The sequence below is a fragment of the Psittacula echo genome (assembly GCF_963264785.1).
Source record: "Psittacula echo genome assembly, chromosome: 5".
Lineage (NCBI taxonomy): Eukaryota > Metazoa > Chordata > Aves > Psittaciformes > Psittacidae > Psittacula > Psittacula echo.
In genome coordinates, this window is record NC_137739.1 from 53,134,472 (window position 1) to 53,153,554 (window position 19,083).

At 41.5% G+C, this 19,083-nt stretch overlaps 1 protein-coding gene across 4 annotated transcripts in view; it reads left to right on the forward strand.

Moving 5' to 3' along the window:
• TTLL5 (tubulin tyrosine ligase like 5) overlaps positions 1-19,083 on the forward strand; it is a 136,534-nt gene that overhangs the window by 92,732 nt on the left and 24,719 nt on the right. For 3 of the 4 annotated variants that reach the window (XR_013956916.1, XM_080618597.1, XM_080618596.1), the window contains exon 31: positions 15,596-15,773. Coding sequence is in view for 2 of the 4 variants with exons in the window: in XM_080618597.1 (XP_080474723.1) it covers positions 15,596-15,773 (178 nt within the window). In the remaining 2 variants the exon portion in view is untranslated. Of the gene's footprint in view, positions 1-15,595; positions 15,774-19,083 lie in introns of those variants that run through there. The other variant, XM_080618598.1, reaches the window with a different exon arrangement.

Below are 19,083 nucleotides of genomic sequence, written 5' to 3' on the forward strand. Positions count from 1 at the left end.
CTGCAGCTGCAGGCAGAGGCAGAAATCTCATGTGAAAGACTTCAGGCTCTAGGTGATCCAAGTAAATTTTGTGCAACTTGACCGTCTTTTGCAGACAAGATGACAGAGAGGGATCTTTCAACAAATCCTAGATAAGTCTGGGAACTGACTTGAAGAGTGTGCCAGCTCCTTGTACTGTACAGTATAATTATCTGAATATCCTTTTACGCGTCTTCCTCTAATGACAGACTTTGTCAGTCATCAGACTTAGCAGTTTCCTGGAGAAAGAGATTGTTGGCCCACTTTACTAAAGTAAGCTGGGGCCTTTTCTGCAGTTTCAGAGGTGTAACCACAAATTTCCTGTTCCCTATGCTTAATTGTATTTCAGCTGACCTGCTTTGGTCAGCACGTGAGTTGCTGCCTGCTGAGGAAAGGAGACAACTGAGTGATCTGGGGCTCTCCCACAATTTTCCACTCCACCACCTGCTTTGGAAGTGGCTGTAGAACTGCCAAACATGCTGAAGTGGTTAAGTGTACCAGCTCCTAAAGAAGCTGGAGGGAAGGAGTGGTTCTTGCCTGATGAGTTTTCAAAGGGAGCTGAGACTTTGAAGTTCTGTTTTAGCAGCTGCCAGGTATGCTGCCTTAGCCCTGTGCAGCACTTCTGCCCCAGCCTTCATGTGTTGAATTCTTTACAGTGCCAGGATGGAGGGAAATAAAATTAATTAAACCAAGAGTGTGGGCAGTAGCAGTAGTGTTACTTTGTTATATTTTACCCTTTGTGCCTTGTGCCACATGTCAGTGAAGCACCTCACACTTGTTTAAGCCAATTAGAGTAATAGATGTATTTCACTTCAGTTTTCTTTGCCTTTCTAATTACTGCTTCCTCACCTCTCATCTGCTTTTAAGTCCTTTCCCAAAATAATCATAGTAATTTTGATCTTTTGTTCTGTAATGGGCACGTAAAATAGGTAAAGATTTACATTCGTGATTCCCCAGAACTCCTTGCTGAGACTAAGGGGACCAGATGATCTTTCCAATAAGGAAAGAGACACAGAAATGTGATAGCTAAACTAAAGCTTCATGTAAGGTCTCTGTTAAACAGATGCCAGAACAGATACCACTCACTGCTGTACCTGCTGGAGGCAGTTAACTGGGAGCTTCTACTTGACTCACTTAAAGCTTCTCTGCCAAACCCAAGATGCTTTAACTCAGTTTATTCCACTGAATATTGAACTTTTTTATGATAATGTGACCTCCTCTGTGATATTTCTTGTTGAAACATTGGGTAACTGGAAATGCTGCAGGCTGAGCTCTGTTTTCGGGCAAAGAGGCAGATAGATCCCAATAGGAGGTGGGACAATAATAGGAGTGGAATGGTGGCTGTATTCTGAGTAGCTTAAAACAAAAGGCCAGCAAGGAGGCAAAAATTGTAAACTGGAATAGTCTGTTCTGGCAAGGCAATACGCTTCTGTAGTATTAATCCTTGGAGGAAAAAGTGCCAAAAAATCAAAAAATGGGGAGATTCTTGCTCTGCAGTACTTGAAAAGCTTTGCTTTTTCAGGTGAGGCTTTGTAAAAACAGGTCTTTCCTCTCTTTTCCTGCAGTTCTTTATAATCCAGCCCTAGTATGTCCTCACCAGTTTCTGGAGGCAATAGAGGGGAATAGATGCATAAGAAGTTTTGGGAAGGAGGTGCACTGGTTTCGTTGGGTTTTCTTATTTGCTTTGGTTTGGGGTTTTGGGTTTTTTTGGGGGGGAGGTTTGGGGGGTTTTTGTTGTGGTTTGGATTTTTTTTTTTTTGTTTTTTGGTGGTTGGGGTTTTTTTACCAGTGCCTGGCTATAGATTATTTTAAAATCTTTTCTCTTTCTATATTAATACTGATAATGTAATTCAAAGCTGAACCTGCCATTCTGTTCTGAAGTTGGGGGGGGGGGTTGGCTGCATTTTAGCTTTCAATAAAATACACAACAAATTTGTTTGCAAAATACCTTGTGCATTTTTAGGGCAGAATTCTTTTCTGAAAAGTAGTTTTTGCAAGTAGGGTATCTCTGGAGGTTTCTTAGAAGGAACACTACAGACTTGGAAGACCTCTGTCAGCTTTAGCTTGAGAAGAACATTGCTAGGAATTTGTGCTGCCTTGGTTGAAATAAGCACTTCCAGAAAGTATCTTCCATTATGTCTAAGAAAGTTGGGTAACCAGTGGAGCGAAGGAAAAATAGCACTTAACCTTTTACAGTACAAATACAGCGCTGTGTGGCCATTGTGAGGCTTGCAGGAATTCCAAAAAAGCTAGCTGTAAACAACTAGCACCACAACCCTGGGATTGCTTTGGTGCCAAGCTGTTCTTAGGATGGCTGAAAGTCTGTATCTCATGGTTTGTGTGTAGTATCTATCTGTGGTCTCTGTATAAGTAGTTTTTTTTTTTTATCCCTGCAATGTGTGTGATAGGATGCTCTCATCTATCCAATATATATGGTTACTGGGTCAGCTTCTGCAATAGATAATAACTCATGCTATTATTCTCTCTGTGGATCACAGTATCACAGTATCACAGTATGTTAGAGATTGGAAGGGACCTCAAAAGATCATCCAGTCCAATCCCCCTGCCAGAGCAGGAACACCTAGATAAGGTTACACAGGAATGTGTCCAGGCAGGTTTTGAATGTCTCCAGAGAAGGAGACTCCACAACCTCCCTGGGCAGCCTGTTCCAGTGTTCCGTCACCCTCACTAAGAAGAAGTTTCTTCTCAAGTTTAAGTGGAACCTCTTGTGTTCCAGTTTATACCCATTACCCGTTGTCTTATCATTGTTTGCCACTGAGAAGAGCCTGGCTCCATCCTCGTGACACTCCCCCTTTATATATTTATATACACTAATAAGGTCCCCCCGCAGTCTCCTCTTCTCCAAACTATAGAGACCCAGCTCCCTCAGCCTTTCCTCATAAGGGAGATGCTCCACTCCACACTGAGCATATTCCACACTTCTCCCCCTCCCCCTCAAATTATATTTTATATAATTGCTTTGTTATAAATTTTAGGAAGTGTATGGTGACACAGACACAGTCACTTCTTCCTATTCTTTTTCCAACCATTGTTAAATGTTCAGGGAGCCACAGCAGGTGAGTTGCTTTGTACAGGAGGTGGAGGTAAGAAATTTTCTCTCAACTCCAGCATAACAGAACTGCAAAAAGAACCTGAGGAAGGAGAATATTCTATTTAACAGGTGGGAGATCACTCTCAAATCCCCAGTATGTTTCTTGTCATACCTTTTTACCTTATCTAATTTCACTTGAGGGACAAGGAAAGCAGAAACTACATACAGAATCAAGTTTATAACATGGGGAAGAGAAGAATGCTAGAGATGCTGCTTTGGCCAGCACACAAGTGCCATTGTGCTTAGGGGACTGTCTAAGTCTATTTTCTTTTTACTGGAAAACTCCTTTAGCTTCATTACACTGAAGCTAGGTTGATACATTGCTGTTGTTTAAGGGAAAAGGTCTCTTTGAGGACCTTACTCTGCCATTGTATCAGTGCTTGAAAAATTATCCAAATCCAAGAGGCTGTTAACCACAAGCATACAGTCTCACAGCAAGGACTCGGAGAAGTGACCTTTAGTTCTTGTTTTGTGGTTTTTTTCTTATTTTACTGTATTTCATCAGCTAGATGGTATACAGCTTTAGCTCTGTTACTGAATGGTAGCAGCAGATGCATCTTGCTGGTGCCATGCTGCTACTCTACCTCTTTAACCTGGAGCATTTCTCCTAATATGACTGTGACCCAGCTAGCTTTCAGGTGACACTTTCCACAATCCCTGAATGGGTGAACTTGTACATCTTAGTTCTGGAAGTGCAGAACAGATTCTGGCCTTCCCTTTAGGTATATAGCTTATAAATGTAGAACTGTTGCTACTTCTGTGAGGTTCTATTATCTGGCTATAATTCTTGAACTTGAAATTTATAGGCATGATGTCAAGGAACTATATACTTCAGTATACTTCATCCCTATAGACATACCATCTAAACTGTCAGATTTATTAAGTCTCCTCTAAGAGACACTCCATCAGAGTTATCTTCATCTACAACATAACAAGATAATTGGCATACTGGATATCCAGCAAACCCAATTGTTTTCATGAACTTCAGTGCAAACTTTGTGGAATTGAGAACTTTGTGGCTTGTTATGTTCTTTATCGGTTTCTTTGTGTACTTGACATTTAATATTTAGACAACAAAATACCAGAAGTTGGGAGCATGAATCATATGGCACAACTAAAAAAGTCATTTGGGCCTCAAGTGGTATGAGACCTGAACAGCGCAACCCTGGAGGAATACTTCAGGCCCTGTATTGTAACGTCATCCTATGCTGTATCTTTTGGGAGGCTGATGGTGACAGGGGCAGAGCGCTCTGAGTGTTATCTCCCATGTTAGAAGCCCTAACCCTACAAAACTCAACAGCCTGTTTTTTGTTTGTTTATTCTTAAGTGTTCCAGATTTCACCAGTTTAGCCCAACTTTAACTTTTCACTTGCTTCTTGAGACTTGAACAAGGGGCCTGAGCTGCTTGCTTCATTCCCCATTCTCTTATTCAGTTGGGATCTTGCAGCTGCTTATTGAGCATATATAGCAAAGAGAACCACACTCTGGGAAAAGCTATGCAGGAAGAAACTTAATGGAAAATATTGAGGAAAAAAATGTGTTTGATGGACTTTTAATATAAAAAGGGGAAAAATAAAAGAAAAGGGGGAGGGGGAGATTTATTCACTGTAATAGGAACCAAATGTTGGCTGGGACAGAAGCTACACTCTCACTCTTTCCCTGTAAACTGTCTGAGCGGCTTTTCAAAAGAGGCATTACAGGGTGCAGAGCTACTTACTGGTCCTGACTTAACCCTTGCCTCTCTGGAGAAAGGTAGGGAATATGTGTTTCTGGGAGAGATTAGTGACTTTAATTACAGACCCACTCATAAGCATATTCTAGACAGCAGTGCCCATTTACTGTTTTCATCCTCATGTGCTACTGCTGTTATCCACCCATAAAATGCAAAATCTGCTTGCATAAAGCACACACACAAATATATAGCTAGGAATAAATAAAGTCCATCAGTCTTTTCCAGTTTGGTTTTCAATAGACTTGCCTACATTGATAAAGGAAAAGTAAAAGAATGTATGTCCAAGTCATGTTTTGTTTTGATCCATTTGATCTATGCTAGGATTTTACAGTGGAACCTCTGTAACAAGGAATACCTTTTCCATCTTTGTAAGTGGTGCAGTATTGCATCTAAGTTTCTGTTACTTTGAATCCTGTTGAGTGTATATATTCGTCTCAGAAACTCTGTCTGGATTAGGGCAAGTGATCAAATTTAGAGCGGCACATAACACATCCAAGTTTGAATGATTTAAAGTGGAGCTAGACAGTAGTACAGTGAGGTAACTTTGCTCCAGAGTCTACCTGCCCTGTCTGTACTTCATTAATTAGTACTTTAAAACTGTGGGGGAGACAGGGAATGACATGACATAGTTCAGGCAGTCGCATGCCAGATTTAAGCAGGTAATTTTCCCTGGGACTTCCTTATGAGAGCAGAATGATGCCAGGTTTCTATGTTAGTCCTATTGTATGTATGTCTCCCTGTTAGAATGTTTTTGCAGGACCTGACTGTGTTTGCAGGTGTGGAAGTATATGGAAGAAGTGTGAAGCTAGAACCACCTTCTACTCAGTAAAGTTCACCCCTATGTTTGCACTAATTGAGGGTAGAAAGGCTATGTGATTTTGTTAATCTAGATCACATGGAGAAGATAATGCACAGTTGCTTTCATTGCTTCTCCAGTGACCTGATGAACCACGATAGGATGAAAGCATTGAGCTTTGCAGCCAGCTGGCTGTTAGTTTTCTTCTTCTTGATTTAGCCTTTCTACTAGTGAATTTCAAAGCTGCCATGTGTAAATAGAAATAAAAAATACAGTGTTGTTTACCTGCCAAGTATTCCCCAGTTCAGAGAGACTGACAGTATTTTCTAACTGGCATGGAGTCAAGGATGCTACCAGAGGCCCAACAAAAATTGGCTCCCCCAAAGGGTAAATATTTCATTTGCTAAGACTGGCATGTTTAGTGCTTCTGAAAGTAAGAAGTTGATAATGCCTGCTAAATCCAGGAATAATTGAGGTAGATCAGGCCTTGCCTGCAGAGGTTTTTTAGTGCTCCATAATTTCACTCTGACCTTCCCCTGCTAGAGGCCATTCTGATGCACCTCATTTCTAGCCCACTACACTCATGACCTTGCCTTTATATGGGGGCTCAGGATCTAAAATTCATTTCATTCCTGATCTGCAGTGGAACTGAGTGGGCACTATGTTGCCTTTGCTGTAAGAAAATATTTTTGCTCTAAACCCCAGGTTTCTAAATGGCAGGAATAATCTTCAGAAGCAGGAAATAAATTATACAGCAGCATACACCAGAAAAGAAGGAAGCCCATGAACTTTTGATATTACTTGTAGAATAAAGTAAAGGAGCAATATAGCAGGGGGCTTTCCCTTTACAGCTATTGTGCATGCACATCTGGAATAATGTGCTCAGTTTTGAGCACTTGCCTAGCCCCAAATACCGATAAAGTGGAAAAAGTTCAGTGAAAAGCAAAATACAATCAAAAGGCCAGAAGGGACTAAGTAGAAGAAAAAGATGAAGGGAGTTAAGTGTGCCAAGGCTGGCTAAGCTCAAAAGAGGCATAGCTCTAGTAGTGAAGCTCATGCAATAAAATAGAGAAAATAGAAGTTTAATTGGGAATCTCAGGGGAAAATTTCTGATGCTGAATGTGTACCTACCTGAGGAGTTGTGCCACTGCAAGTGTGACATATGGACTGCTCCAGCCACTGAAACATGCATTAATCCTGTACCACAAGGAGATGAGTTGGATGCTTTTGCTCACATCTTTGTTTTTGAATAAATTTCTTGTAACAACATCAACTCTCAATTGAAAGGAGGAATTGTGAGAATAGCAGAGGGGGACTCCTGACATTTGCTAGTAATTACGCACATTGAAATATCCTGGGATGCTTGAACTGTGCCTCTGGTAGCTATTACAGTTAACCTGTGAATGGATCTGGAAATCGTAGTTAAATCCACAGAACTTTTCATGTTCTTTGCTTAAGCCATCTCAGTCCTGAGGCTTTTCACATGTACCTTGTAGACCTTTTGTTGTTTTATGGCACAAAGATACTGATGGTAAGAGCCTCTTGTGTAGGTAGAAGTACCTTCAGCTGCTGGCAAAGTGGGGAGCTGAGGAACTAAGGCTGAAACTATTACAGGATGTCTGCATCTGTGCCTCATCACTAGGGAAAGTTTGATTGATGGTCTGAGACAGTAACTCTCCCACATCTCTGCAGCACCTTTACCATGAGAGATTGTATTTGTCACTTTAAACTGGATGTGAATCCAAAATGCAGTTCCACACATTTATTTTGCCTTGATAGGCTGCTTATTAACTTTAAAAGCTTTTCCTTGGCTTCTCTTGCAAGGCTCAAAAGCAGATTGCTGGCCAGGTGATGGCATCCTTGTTTTACACAGGCCAGCTGCTTCCTCCCCCTTCCCTGTCTCCAGGTACCTGCATTGCGGTGAGTTCTGGACAGCTCCCTGTGCCTCAGATCTCAAGAGTCACAGGCTGAGCCATTTGAGAAATATTATAAATGCTTTGTTCACCTGTGGGTGTTTGGAAAGCTCCCTTTTGATACCTCTGTAACATTGCTGCTGCTGCATATTTTGGGGGCATGTATGGTCCAGCAGTCAGAGCTACGGACCATGCTAAAATGTAGACTCTTGCTAACTAAACTGCACCAAAGTCACTCTTTCACAGACACTCCTGATAACAGCAGAGGCCAGGAGCAAACCATTCTCAAAGACTTGTTGCTCTGGTTTTCAATTTTTAATTTATCGCTTTTGAAGCTGAGGGGAGGGAAAGAGGGAGAAAACACAAAGAAATGCCCTGAGGCAAGTAGCACTGTGAGAGGCCCAACAATCCTGCATCCCAGCCAGGCCCCCAGCGTCCTGGGCTTTGTCCCACTGTGTTTATCGTTGCTCCATAGCCAATCTAGGGCCTATTGTTAGGGATGGAAGAAGTGTATAGTGTGCCAAAGAAAATGTTCTCTGTTTTTCTGTGCCTGAACATAAGTCAGCAGGATGCTGGGAGCTGCCACACTAGTCAGAATCATTAGTTACTATGCCAACTACTTTCTAGCAGCTGGTGTCCACCAAGGTGTTGTACTAGAAGCTTCCTGGACTTGTCATACCACCTGAATGCTCTGTGGGAAAGGAACTGCTGTCCAAGATTGTCTTGCATTCTGTGGGAACGTGGGAGCACCAATTTATAAATGTACTCTATTCCCTTGTTGCCAGCCATGGCCCTCGTTCATCCTTAGCTTCAACCTTCACAGGAAAGGATGTAAAATACTTTCATTGTCAGCTTGTTGCCTTGTATAAAAGAGGATAATTCTTTTCTCAGTTTGCTAGGCCTCCAGTTGTACTGACTCCTGCCATCATCCTATCAGTTCTCACCAAGGTTAAATATAGAGGAATATTCTTCAAGAATGCTAAGCTTCATTTTCACAAGTAACGTGAACTTAGTTTGCGTTGCCTTTCAATCAATTGTAGGGACTTTTCAAATCTTTCGAAAGTGCCTACTCAGTCAGTGATATGTAGAAAGCACAAGTATACTTCATGAATTGATATTGTTGCCTGCCACACAGGAGCTGGTATCAAACAAGTGCCCAGCGGTTCCATTGGAAGAAGGCTTCAGTTGAAATATAAATGAAAGCCCCATTTGTAATATTATGATACTTTAAAATCCTTAAATTTGGGGGGGGTTTGTTTGGGGTTTGAGGTTTGGTGGTTTTTGTTTTTTTGTTTTGTTTTTTGTTTGTTTGTTTGTTTTTTGTTTGTGGGGTTTTTTTTGTTTTTTTTTTTTTTGATGATTGGGAGCTCTCGGCCTGATTTCTATCCAAACTATGCACTAAAAAATTATATTCCAAATCTCTGCTACTCTGGCATTGCCTTACCCTCCACTGGTTATTTTCTTGTAGTTTCACTTTAGTAAAGATTTTCTTTGTGGTGTTCTCTGCTTTTGTCTTTTACAGTGCAGTGTTACCCATCCCAGCAGTGGTGGTGTAGTCAACCCTGCTTTGTCAGGTGTTTTAATGAGTTAATTAGGAATGATGGATGGTAGGAGAAGCATGGGCTATCAGTAGCAGTTGCTGGTGTCATTCTTTTAGTATAGACTTGCACATAATTCTTTGTAACTATGATCTTCTCAGTGAGTGGTGTTCTGTGGTCTGGTCTTGTCTGCAGCTTCAGTACTTGGTATTCGCTTCAATTCTGTTTGAAGTGGGAACAGAAGCCATCTCTCTGCTTTCTTTTAAAAGCTGATAACAATATCCTTTCTGTATGAAGGCTGGGTTTCATTGAGACTTTTTTTTCTGTAATCAACAAATGTATTAGCATTTTATGAGTATTTTAGTACATTAGCATTAGGTTCCAGGACAGGTGTAGGTAGTTGATTGCATAGGGGTTGCTTACATTGGAAAAGAGAATTAGAGCAGAAGGGAATTTGGAACCAGAAAATCTGGAGATGAGTGCATGGTGTTCTAGCACTTTTAGGCTGAGTTGTAATCATAATATCATGGAGATCCGTTGTAAGTGGTGTTCCAGGCAAACCTGTATCTTTTGTGGTACAAAGGCTGCAGCAGAGAGGTTTTATATTGTCGGTGAAAAGAAAGAGGGAATTTTGGCCCAGGCTTTATGAAAATACAGTTGAAAGAAAGGATCACAGCAGGTTTCTTGCCAAAAATGCTGAGTAGCCCTAAGAGCTGCTGGAAGGACAGAATCTTGCTTACAAAGGATGGGCCGTAATGCCAAGGCTGAGATTTCCTGTACATAGCGAACACTTGAATCCTGGCCAGGTCTCTAAACTAAGCAACTCATAAATAATCCTGAGGAAACTGTGAGAAGATTGCTCACAACCAGCCTGGCTGACAGAATGAAACCCAATCTCTTTTGGTGGCACAGGCAGGAATTTCTATTTCCCATTTGCATGCGTGTGCATCTATGCCTATATCTGTCATGCATCTATGGCTGTATCTGTTGTCTGTACATGTGAGCAAATGAATATTCAGTCAGTTGTTAATGTTCAAGCAATAATCCTGAATTGAAAACAAGCAGACTGACTCAACAATCCTCATTTACACGGGGGGTGTGGGGGTTTTTCTGGTTATTTTTGGCTTTGCCAAAAGCAGTGTGAGCTGTGAAAAAGCTTTTCTTTCAGTTTAGAGTATTTATATGTTCTGTCTACCATATGAACTCCATAGTATCTATTAAGGTGTGAGGTCCTCTACAGCTTTTTTCCAGCCTTCAACACTGTGCTGAGTCTGTTGTAGAATTCCTTAACCAAAAAAGCTAACTACAGGAAGGGTGCGAATGTGCTGTCATGCTTTGATAAATCATCTGACAGGCAGAGACAGACTACGAACTGCACCATGATGCTTTCCTATGAGCATGGCAAATAGACTGAGAGTTGGAGCATGTCTCTGGCAGCAGCATATTAAGTTATTAAGTCTCAGATCCTAAGCCCTGTTTTCCTGTACCACAGCAAGCTTTGCCTTATAGTATCAGCAACCTGATAACACGTCACATGAGGACTTTCCAAAACTGCAGCTGAACATCCCTCCATGAAGGTGATCTGAAGACTTGCAAATATGGATGCTTTCTGCTGTCAAATATTTAATGCTTATATTCTAAAAGGTTGAAGTTATGTATAATGAATTTCTATTGATTTCCAACTATAAAAAAGCAAGCCACAGAAGCATATTCAATCCAGAAGGATTCTGCAGGCCATGAGAGTAAAATGTACTCAGGCAAGCAACACTGTTTTCAATATCATATCTACAAAAAACTAAGTGCTGTTGTGCTGCATCGTGTGGAGAAGAAGGTATTGGAACTACAGGGAGTTGTATGCAAGACTGTCTATGCTGCAAGAAAATGTTAGCCAAAGATTTTGTGGGTTTGTTTGTTTGATGTTTTGTTGGGGTTTTCTGTTTTGTTTTTGGTTTGAGGGGTGTGTGTGGTGTGGTTTGTGTGTGTTTTGTTGTTTTGTGTGTGGTTGTTTTGGGGTTTTTTTTTGGTGGCTTTTTTGTTTGTTTGTTTTATTTAGTTCTTCCTAAAGATTTAGAAGCATAGTTTCAGCAGTGGTTTCCTGGGTAGTTCAAACCAACCTTATATGGGTGATATATCCTAAAGAATTTATTTTGGCCTATAGATCATATATTGATTGAAACAGGTTAGAAACCCATTGAAAGCATTTGAGAGTTCACTGAAGTAGACAAAGGTTGAAGGCAGCAATCCCAGTGCATTTTAAAAATTAGACCATCATTCCTCAGCATATGTATTTCCATAATAAGTCCTTTGCTAGATATGTCAAACAAAAGAAATGAGGATCAGGGAAATGATACTAAAGTTTTGCCCTTCAGTTAGTGGCCCTCACAGTACTACAGTCTGCAGTCACTGCACATCATCTCTTTGGCACAAAGCCAGTTTGGCTATCAGCAGATCCAACTTTAGCAGAGTTTTATCTCCTCCATTTCATCTTGACTTTTGTGTTTTAGAACAATTCACTCAATCTTTAGCTTCCCAAGCATTCTTTTGGATCAAAGGATAAACTTTATGTATTGCAGGTTCTGAGCTGGAGGTAGATATGACAGAAGTTGGAACAGACATTATTTTCTAGATCAAGCGTATAACTTGAATACCTTAAAGAACGCTTAATTGAATTCTCTAACTTCTGAGTCCTGAAATAGGTTTAGTTGCAGACCCCTGGTTTAGTTGCAGACCCCTGATTTAGTTGCAGACCCCTGATTTAGTTGCAGACCCCAATGTATACATGACTGGTTGCATTTTCACAGACCAGATGGACTATCTGGTTTAATGTCCTGCTCAGACAGTAGCCCATGGAAGATTTGTGGGAAGAGCATTAGGTGATGTTATGGAATGGTGATACTTCGCAAATACTCTCTGTGACTCTGTAATCAGTGATTTTCTGGCCAGGAGATGGTATCTTTGTATATGAATAGCGTCAGTGGCTCTTGCTTCTATGAGTTTGTGTAATAATTTCTGAACCCCTGTAAATTTTTGCCGTCCTTTACTTCCTGTAATAAGAAGACATCCACAGTTTAATTACGTGTTATGAGGAAAAACTACATCTTTTTGTTTGTTTTAACCTGCCCACCTGATGACTTCTTTTGGGTTTTCCTATGTCTTGTATCATGAGAAGTAATTGTTCCCTGTTCTCCTTCTTCCTGAAGCTCATGATTTTTTTCATAGATATTTTTCATATAGAGTATATATTTCATATAGAGTAGATATTTTTCATATTTCCTTTCAGTTGTCCTTTTTCCAAGCTGAAGAGTCCTTATTTATTTAGTCATTGCTCAATATATAAGCTGTTACATACCTTTGATCATCTCTACAGCATTTCTTTGGACTTCTTCCAGTTCTACTGTATGCTTTTTGAGAAGGGAGGAGGCACAGGGGTTAGAACTATCCTCAGTATGCAAGGGGTGATGCAGTTTTGGCTTATATGGTAGCACAGAAGTGTTCTTGGTTTTGTTCCGTGTGTCTTTCCTAATAATTTCTAACATTGACTTTGCTTTTTGAGAGTATTTTAGTGATGTTTTCATAGAAAAATCTATTATAACTGTAGTTAGAAGGTCTCCTTCCTGAACAGAAATAAGTAGTTCAAAGTCCATCACTACGTAGAACCAGGATTGTGTTTCCCTGGGTACATGACTTCATAGTTATTAAATTGAATGTCATCTACCAATTTAATCTCTGATCATTCAGTAATGGCATTTTTTTTTTCATGCTTCACAGTGACTTTCAGCTTTTCAACAGCAAACTTTGTTTATTTCACTCTCTTTCTCCCCTTCATCTCCTCTCCCAGATCACTTATAAATGTTTAGAACAGCAGAGGCCATAGCTCAGATTCTTGTGGGACCCCAGTGGTAATTTCTTTCCATTTTGGAAATGCCCATTTATTCTAGCTCTGGTTTCATGTGTTTTAACTAGTTATGAAACCCATGAGAGGTAACCCCTTTATCCTACTATGGCTTACTTTATTTAGAAGCATTTTTAATGAACTTACCAAATTTTATCAACTGAGAAATTGATAGTGTGAAAAAGTTAGTCCAGGCAAATAGACAAATACAATTGTTGTTTAGTTCAAAACAAATGTATTGAGGATCATAATCTTTCAATAGTATTGATGAGGAATTAATCAGGCTGTTCACTGAGCACTAATATGACTTTGATGGAGCTCCAGAATGCTTTTCACCTTTGTATGAGGTGTTTGTTTCAAGGGCTGGTCTGCAGCATTAGCTGACTTCATGGGGATGGGAGAAATGAACATAACAGAGACTCCAGCTGCTTCACACAGGGGGAAAAGTCCAGTAACCTTTAACATCAGAATGAATGATGGAGTCTGTATTTATGCAGCGGAAGGACTAGATATGGGATGGGAGTTTAGTCCAGGTGACAGGAACCTGCTGGATAATCCATGTGGTGAACTGGTGAGATTGGAGACGAGACAACTGGGGATCATTTCAAAGATTCCTTGTGCCACGTCCTGCTTTTGAATTATGCTTTTTGTGGCATCCTGTGCACAGGGAACAGTGCTGGGAGGCCAGCAGCACACACACATATTCATGGATCCAGAGCTGAGCAACTGCAGGTAAAACCACAGTAGTAGAGGATCATCACCCTATTACTGGGTCAGAAGGGGGAAAGTAGATTCAGAAGCAGGAAGCAGATCACCCGAGATTAACCCAGAGCCACATTTGGACCTATATAATTTGGGTTTCAGGGCCTGTGTACTGTCTGCAACATTACAGTTGTCGCTTTTCTAACCACTGGTGAAAGGAAAAGAACTGAGACTGAGCATCTTGTAGCAGAAGGGAGCAGGGAGTGAGTCATTTATCTGGTGTTGTACTGGGATACAATGGGGAAGCAGAGGACTGAGGAAGCATGCGTGGGATCTCTACTCTCTAGAGTAGTCTAGAGAAGGCTACTAACAGCCAGTGGCCAGTAAGAGGGTGGAGCTCCAAGCAGGAGGCCCAGAGGATGCAGAGTGGAGATGCTGGCAGCTGAACTCATTTCCCACTGGGTTGTCTTACTACTCTGTTGCTGAGGAGCCGATTATGGAGAGTGACCCTTTAGTATTTACAGTCCCTGTCCTCAATTTGCTTTGAAAGGGATGCATTAGGTTATTTTTGAGGGAGAGTACATAAGGCTGGTAGTTGCTTCTGATCTTGTTTGAAACATCCTTCCAAAAATTTTGGGAGTTTGCTGTGATGATGAAGCTTGTGGGGGAAGGTGCAACACATTAGAGGGAAGCTGTGACATGTTCCAAGAATCTAGGTTGTGAGTTTTGATAGGGTTCTGAAGGGAGTAGATTGTAGTTAACTCCCTTGCCAAAACCATGGCTTACATTCCGAATCATGGCATGAAAGACACCAAATGTCTTTTACATCCCAGTTACTTATGACATGCATAGGAAATAAAAGGGAAGTCTAATATGGGAATCCAAAAGAAACATTTGGAAAGAGTGGCTGAGAGAAATGTGACAAAGATCAGCAGAAACGTGGGAAGCTCAAGCATTGAAGCTTGGAGGTTTTATTAGCCAGGGTGTCCGGATTCAGTGGGTCAGTGGCATCCTGTCTTGTGAGCACAGGACGTGTGAGCTGCTGGGCTGTTGTAGCCTTCTTAGGACACCTTGTGGTCCTGTCAGTCTGCCACCTGCTCTCTGCAAAGCCACTCAGCCTTATGGAGAAGTGTGCTGGTGCTGCCTTCTTGACAGGGCTTACAAACTTCAAAGCAAGCCAGTGAGCTCCTGTTGGTACTTATCATGTTACAGGCCACAGCTGAACTCCCACTCTATAAGCCTGGGTTGTAAGAGCTCCTTCCTCTTTGCAGGAGGCCTTTTCTCCTCTGGGAAAGGCTTGCATTACTCTGATGATGAAAGAAATGAGCCTGTCTTCAGACCCCTTGGGTCTTTTGGGCTGTAACTGTATGAAGTCAGTATGTGCCCTAGTTGCAGCCTCACCCTACCAGTCCTTCATCCTCTCTGTGAATATTGTACTGCATGTCTGTCTTCTATTCCACTCTCACTGCAGCATGTATGTGCTTGGTGCAAGCTTTATGTTAGTGTATTAAGAAAACCTTTACAAATCCAAATAAATAATTATCTCATTAGTGGTTGGAATCCTTAGATCTTTTCCTGCTGCAGCGCTGTCTCTCTTTAATGCTAATCAGCCACAGACATGCTCCAGTTCAGAGTTTTTCTTCTCTTTTCCTTTGTTCTCCTCAAGCATGTTGTTATGGCTAGTAATATAGTCCCAGCCTGGAATTCAAGAAAATCCTTAGCAAGATGGCAGTTGGCACATGGCACCTCTAGCAGGTGATGTGCTTGCTGGAGCCACTTAACACAAATTCCTAGCTGGCTAAGTATTAAGGGATTTTCAGGAAGCAGCACTGCCTTTTAACCAGGAGTCCTTGTATGCAGAGTGGTGATAGTGATAGCTCTTCTTTTCTCAGGGCTCCAGAGAATCATCATTTTGCCTGGGAAGGAGAGATGGAGGACAGTGTCTACAACAAGGTGACACGGAGTCCACTGGCACATCGAACTTACCATCTCAGTTTAGCCCTGCAACAACTTCAGGAGCTTGAACTTCAGTCACAACAGCTGTTGGAGCAAAGCCAGGCCCGGCACCAGGTAATTAGGAAAAAAATTCTGACTGGGATGTAGCAGTGCTGACTTAGATGTGCACAGCCGCAGCCTTAGATGTGCAGAATCAATCCAGAGCCAGTACATATGGCTCAGATTTTGTGAAGAAGTAGCTCTTAGAGCGGGTTGCAATAAAACTGGTATTATCTGCACTGATTTTGATAATATTTTTATGCTTTAATTCCCAATGGCTTCTTGCACTGCACTGGCATTCGCCTTCATTTGGCTACTGACATGCTGCTTACTTTAATACACCAGTTCGGAGCATCCCCTTATAGTCCCTCAGTTTTAGAACTGTCTACAGTCTCCATAGTTGTTTGTCACTTAATCTCATCACTGATGATATGTTCCTGCTTTGACCTGAGTTCTTTTTGGGAAGTGCTTAAGACTGGGTCACTGTTGTATTTCCATGTTTCTAAATATAAAGTCTTGAAATTGTGTTGACAACTGTGTCCTGTGTCAAACAGACACCATCAAGGCTTCATCTTGGTTAAATTCTCCTCTTCCTTAATGTCTTCTCATACGATTTGATTCAGTTATCAAAACAGCAGTTATCAAAGGAGGAGTATGCTAAGGGGACTCAAAAATTATTTAGAAGAATCTTCATTTATTTAAGAATTGTATTCATTTCTTTTAAGAACCTTCACTGTGCAGAAGGCATAGCCATTGACCCTGATGCCAGATGCAGGTTTTCTCTGCAACCCTGAAAAATCTTCAGGCCTCCTACACATTTTTTTATTACTACATTTAACATCTCCTTTTGCTTCTTTGCATGGAACTGACTGAAGGATACATGACTCCTTTGTTATAATTGCAAGGATAAAAGATGGGCTAAATGTCTAAGAACTGGAGGAAATATGAAAAAGGGTTTCTATTTTTCATGTTCTGAACGACACATAGATTCAAAGAGTGGACCATTGTGTTTGGAACAGCATTTCTATCCTGTCTCTGGAAGTTTCCAAGGTTACAATGAGATCATTGATGCAACTGTTACCTTTCTTTGTTGTTATGGAGAGAGATGTGTGTTCTTTCTTCTGAGTGATGTCCAAAAAGCTTCCCTGCTAAAGGCAAGGAAGTCTTTGAGTGAACAAACCTTCACTCAAAAAAGACTGGTCTCCATTAGGAAGGAGCTATTTGCTGGGCAGTCTGGCAGGACTGGACTCCAACAAAACCAGAACAGAGCTAACATGTGGAGGTCTGAACACCCACTCTCCCTCCTGTGAAGAAAATGAGTCACTAGTCAGGGTCCTTGAGAATAGGTTATAGGCAGATTGCCCTCATACTTTTCTGGGAGCGTCTTGGAAGAGGCCCTTCTGCCTTTACTCTTTGTACTCCTTCTTTCAGGCCCTCACTTAGCCATGCAGTTTCCATCCCCAAATTCCCTCACCTACAGGCATCTTGCCCCCCCTCTAAGCAGAAGGTCTTCCTTTCATCTCCATCCAGGGGGCTCTGGGTGGGCAGCTGTGGCTGCTCATGAGTTCAGGCTGTAAGCTGGCTTGTGCCTGTGAGGAGGCTGGAGCTGGCCACGGGGCCTGGCTGAGCCCTCTTCTAATTGCTGACATTGAGCTGATGTTATTCTTGGCCTGGGGCAGAGCCATTACTCAGGAGTTTCTGTTAAAATGATTCTTTGTTATACCTCCTCTCACCCCCACAACATCCCTCTTCTTTCTCTCCCTCCCTTCTCCTTCTGAGCCAAGCAGTTTGGAGTTGCAGTATTGAGGCCATTGCCGCAGGGCTCAGGCTGCACTGAAGTTGCCATTAATGAAGAAAGGTATTTTCTGAACATGGGGAGTTTCAGACTTTCTGAAGTGAAAAACTTCTAAATAAAATGGTTGTCTCTCAGACACTTCTCAGCCAGACCTCCCCTTCCAGTCAGTTGCACCGATCCTCTGATGCCTCTCCCAGTCACTTCACTGCCCTCATCTTTATCTGTCTATCCCCTGCTCCCTCTAGTTTTCTGTCACTGACCTCTTCCTCCTGCTAGTTAGCTTCTCAGATGTCAGTTCTTTGACTTGGCCTTTCCCAAGAGCTGTCTTTCTGTTGCTGCTGCTGCTTACACACTTCCTGCCCTACATCTGTCTCCTTCCCACTAACACTGCTTTGACTTCTTCCCCACCTTTTCCTGCTGGCCATCATTTGTCCTTTTTTTTAGCCACAGCTGATGTAGTTTATCCTGGCCTGCATGGCTTTACCACGTTTCCTAGTCAGTGTCACCTAAGCCACCTATCTCCTGTTGCCTCCTTTTTCCCTTCTGTTCCTTGCCATATATTGAGATCTACTCCATCCTTTGTTGTCTTGCCTGCTACATTGAAGTTCCTCAGCCTGCTCTCAATGGAAGAAATCTATCCCCCAAAACAGAAAGCCTATCACTTGAAAGAGTGTCATGATCTCTCTACTTTGGGGAATGCATGCAGGGTATCTCCAAGCCTCTTCCATCTGACTTTTCAAGTTCTTGTTATGGTTGGAAGGCAAGCTAGCTATTTGTCAGTAGCTGAAGTGCATTTATTAATATATCTCAAGACACACCTCAAATATGACATGACCATACAACATGACTACATGCCAGTCTTCTGGCTGTGACAAATGTATGAGTCATATGCATATGCATAGCATGTGAACAGATTGCAGAAGCACCATGATTAATAACATAGGCAAATGCTTCTGCCTGTACATTAACCAGTTCAATATGTTGCAGAGTAGCAAATACTGTGTAGGTGGAGGAAGAGGAATAATAACCAACAATTTTCATTCATTGTATGTGCAAGTTAGTTCATGCAGTGTAGTGTGGTAGAAATAGATCTCAGATGCCAGAATAGGTATTTTATTCCCTGGACAAAAGGAGGAATACCAAACTGACTGGATGAGAACCTAACAAGCAAATGGATGCAGTGATAAGGCTCAAGAACAGAGATAATACAGAACCTGAGAAAAAGAGACAAAAATAGAAAGGGGGAGAGTTTGAAAGTGGAGGCAAGAAGCTTTTGTTGATCTGCTATCAACAAAATCAAGGAACAAGAATTACAAAATCAAACCAAAAGACAAGAAAAACAGGCTCATAGAAGTATTTTAATGTTTAAAAGAGACTTCATGTGACACATTATGACCTAGATGTTAGTATCACTGCTGCAGTTGGCAAGGCAGCTAATATACCATCATTGTTTATTCTCTAATTGTTTCCTGTACTGGAAAGATGCCATTAGCTGTTAGGGAGGTCCCTCCTTCTCTGTGTGGCTATGTTCTGTCTGCTTAGCCTAACATGTACTGAGTTTAGAATTTTATGCCAAACATTTCACATGGG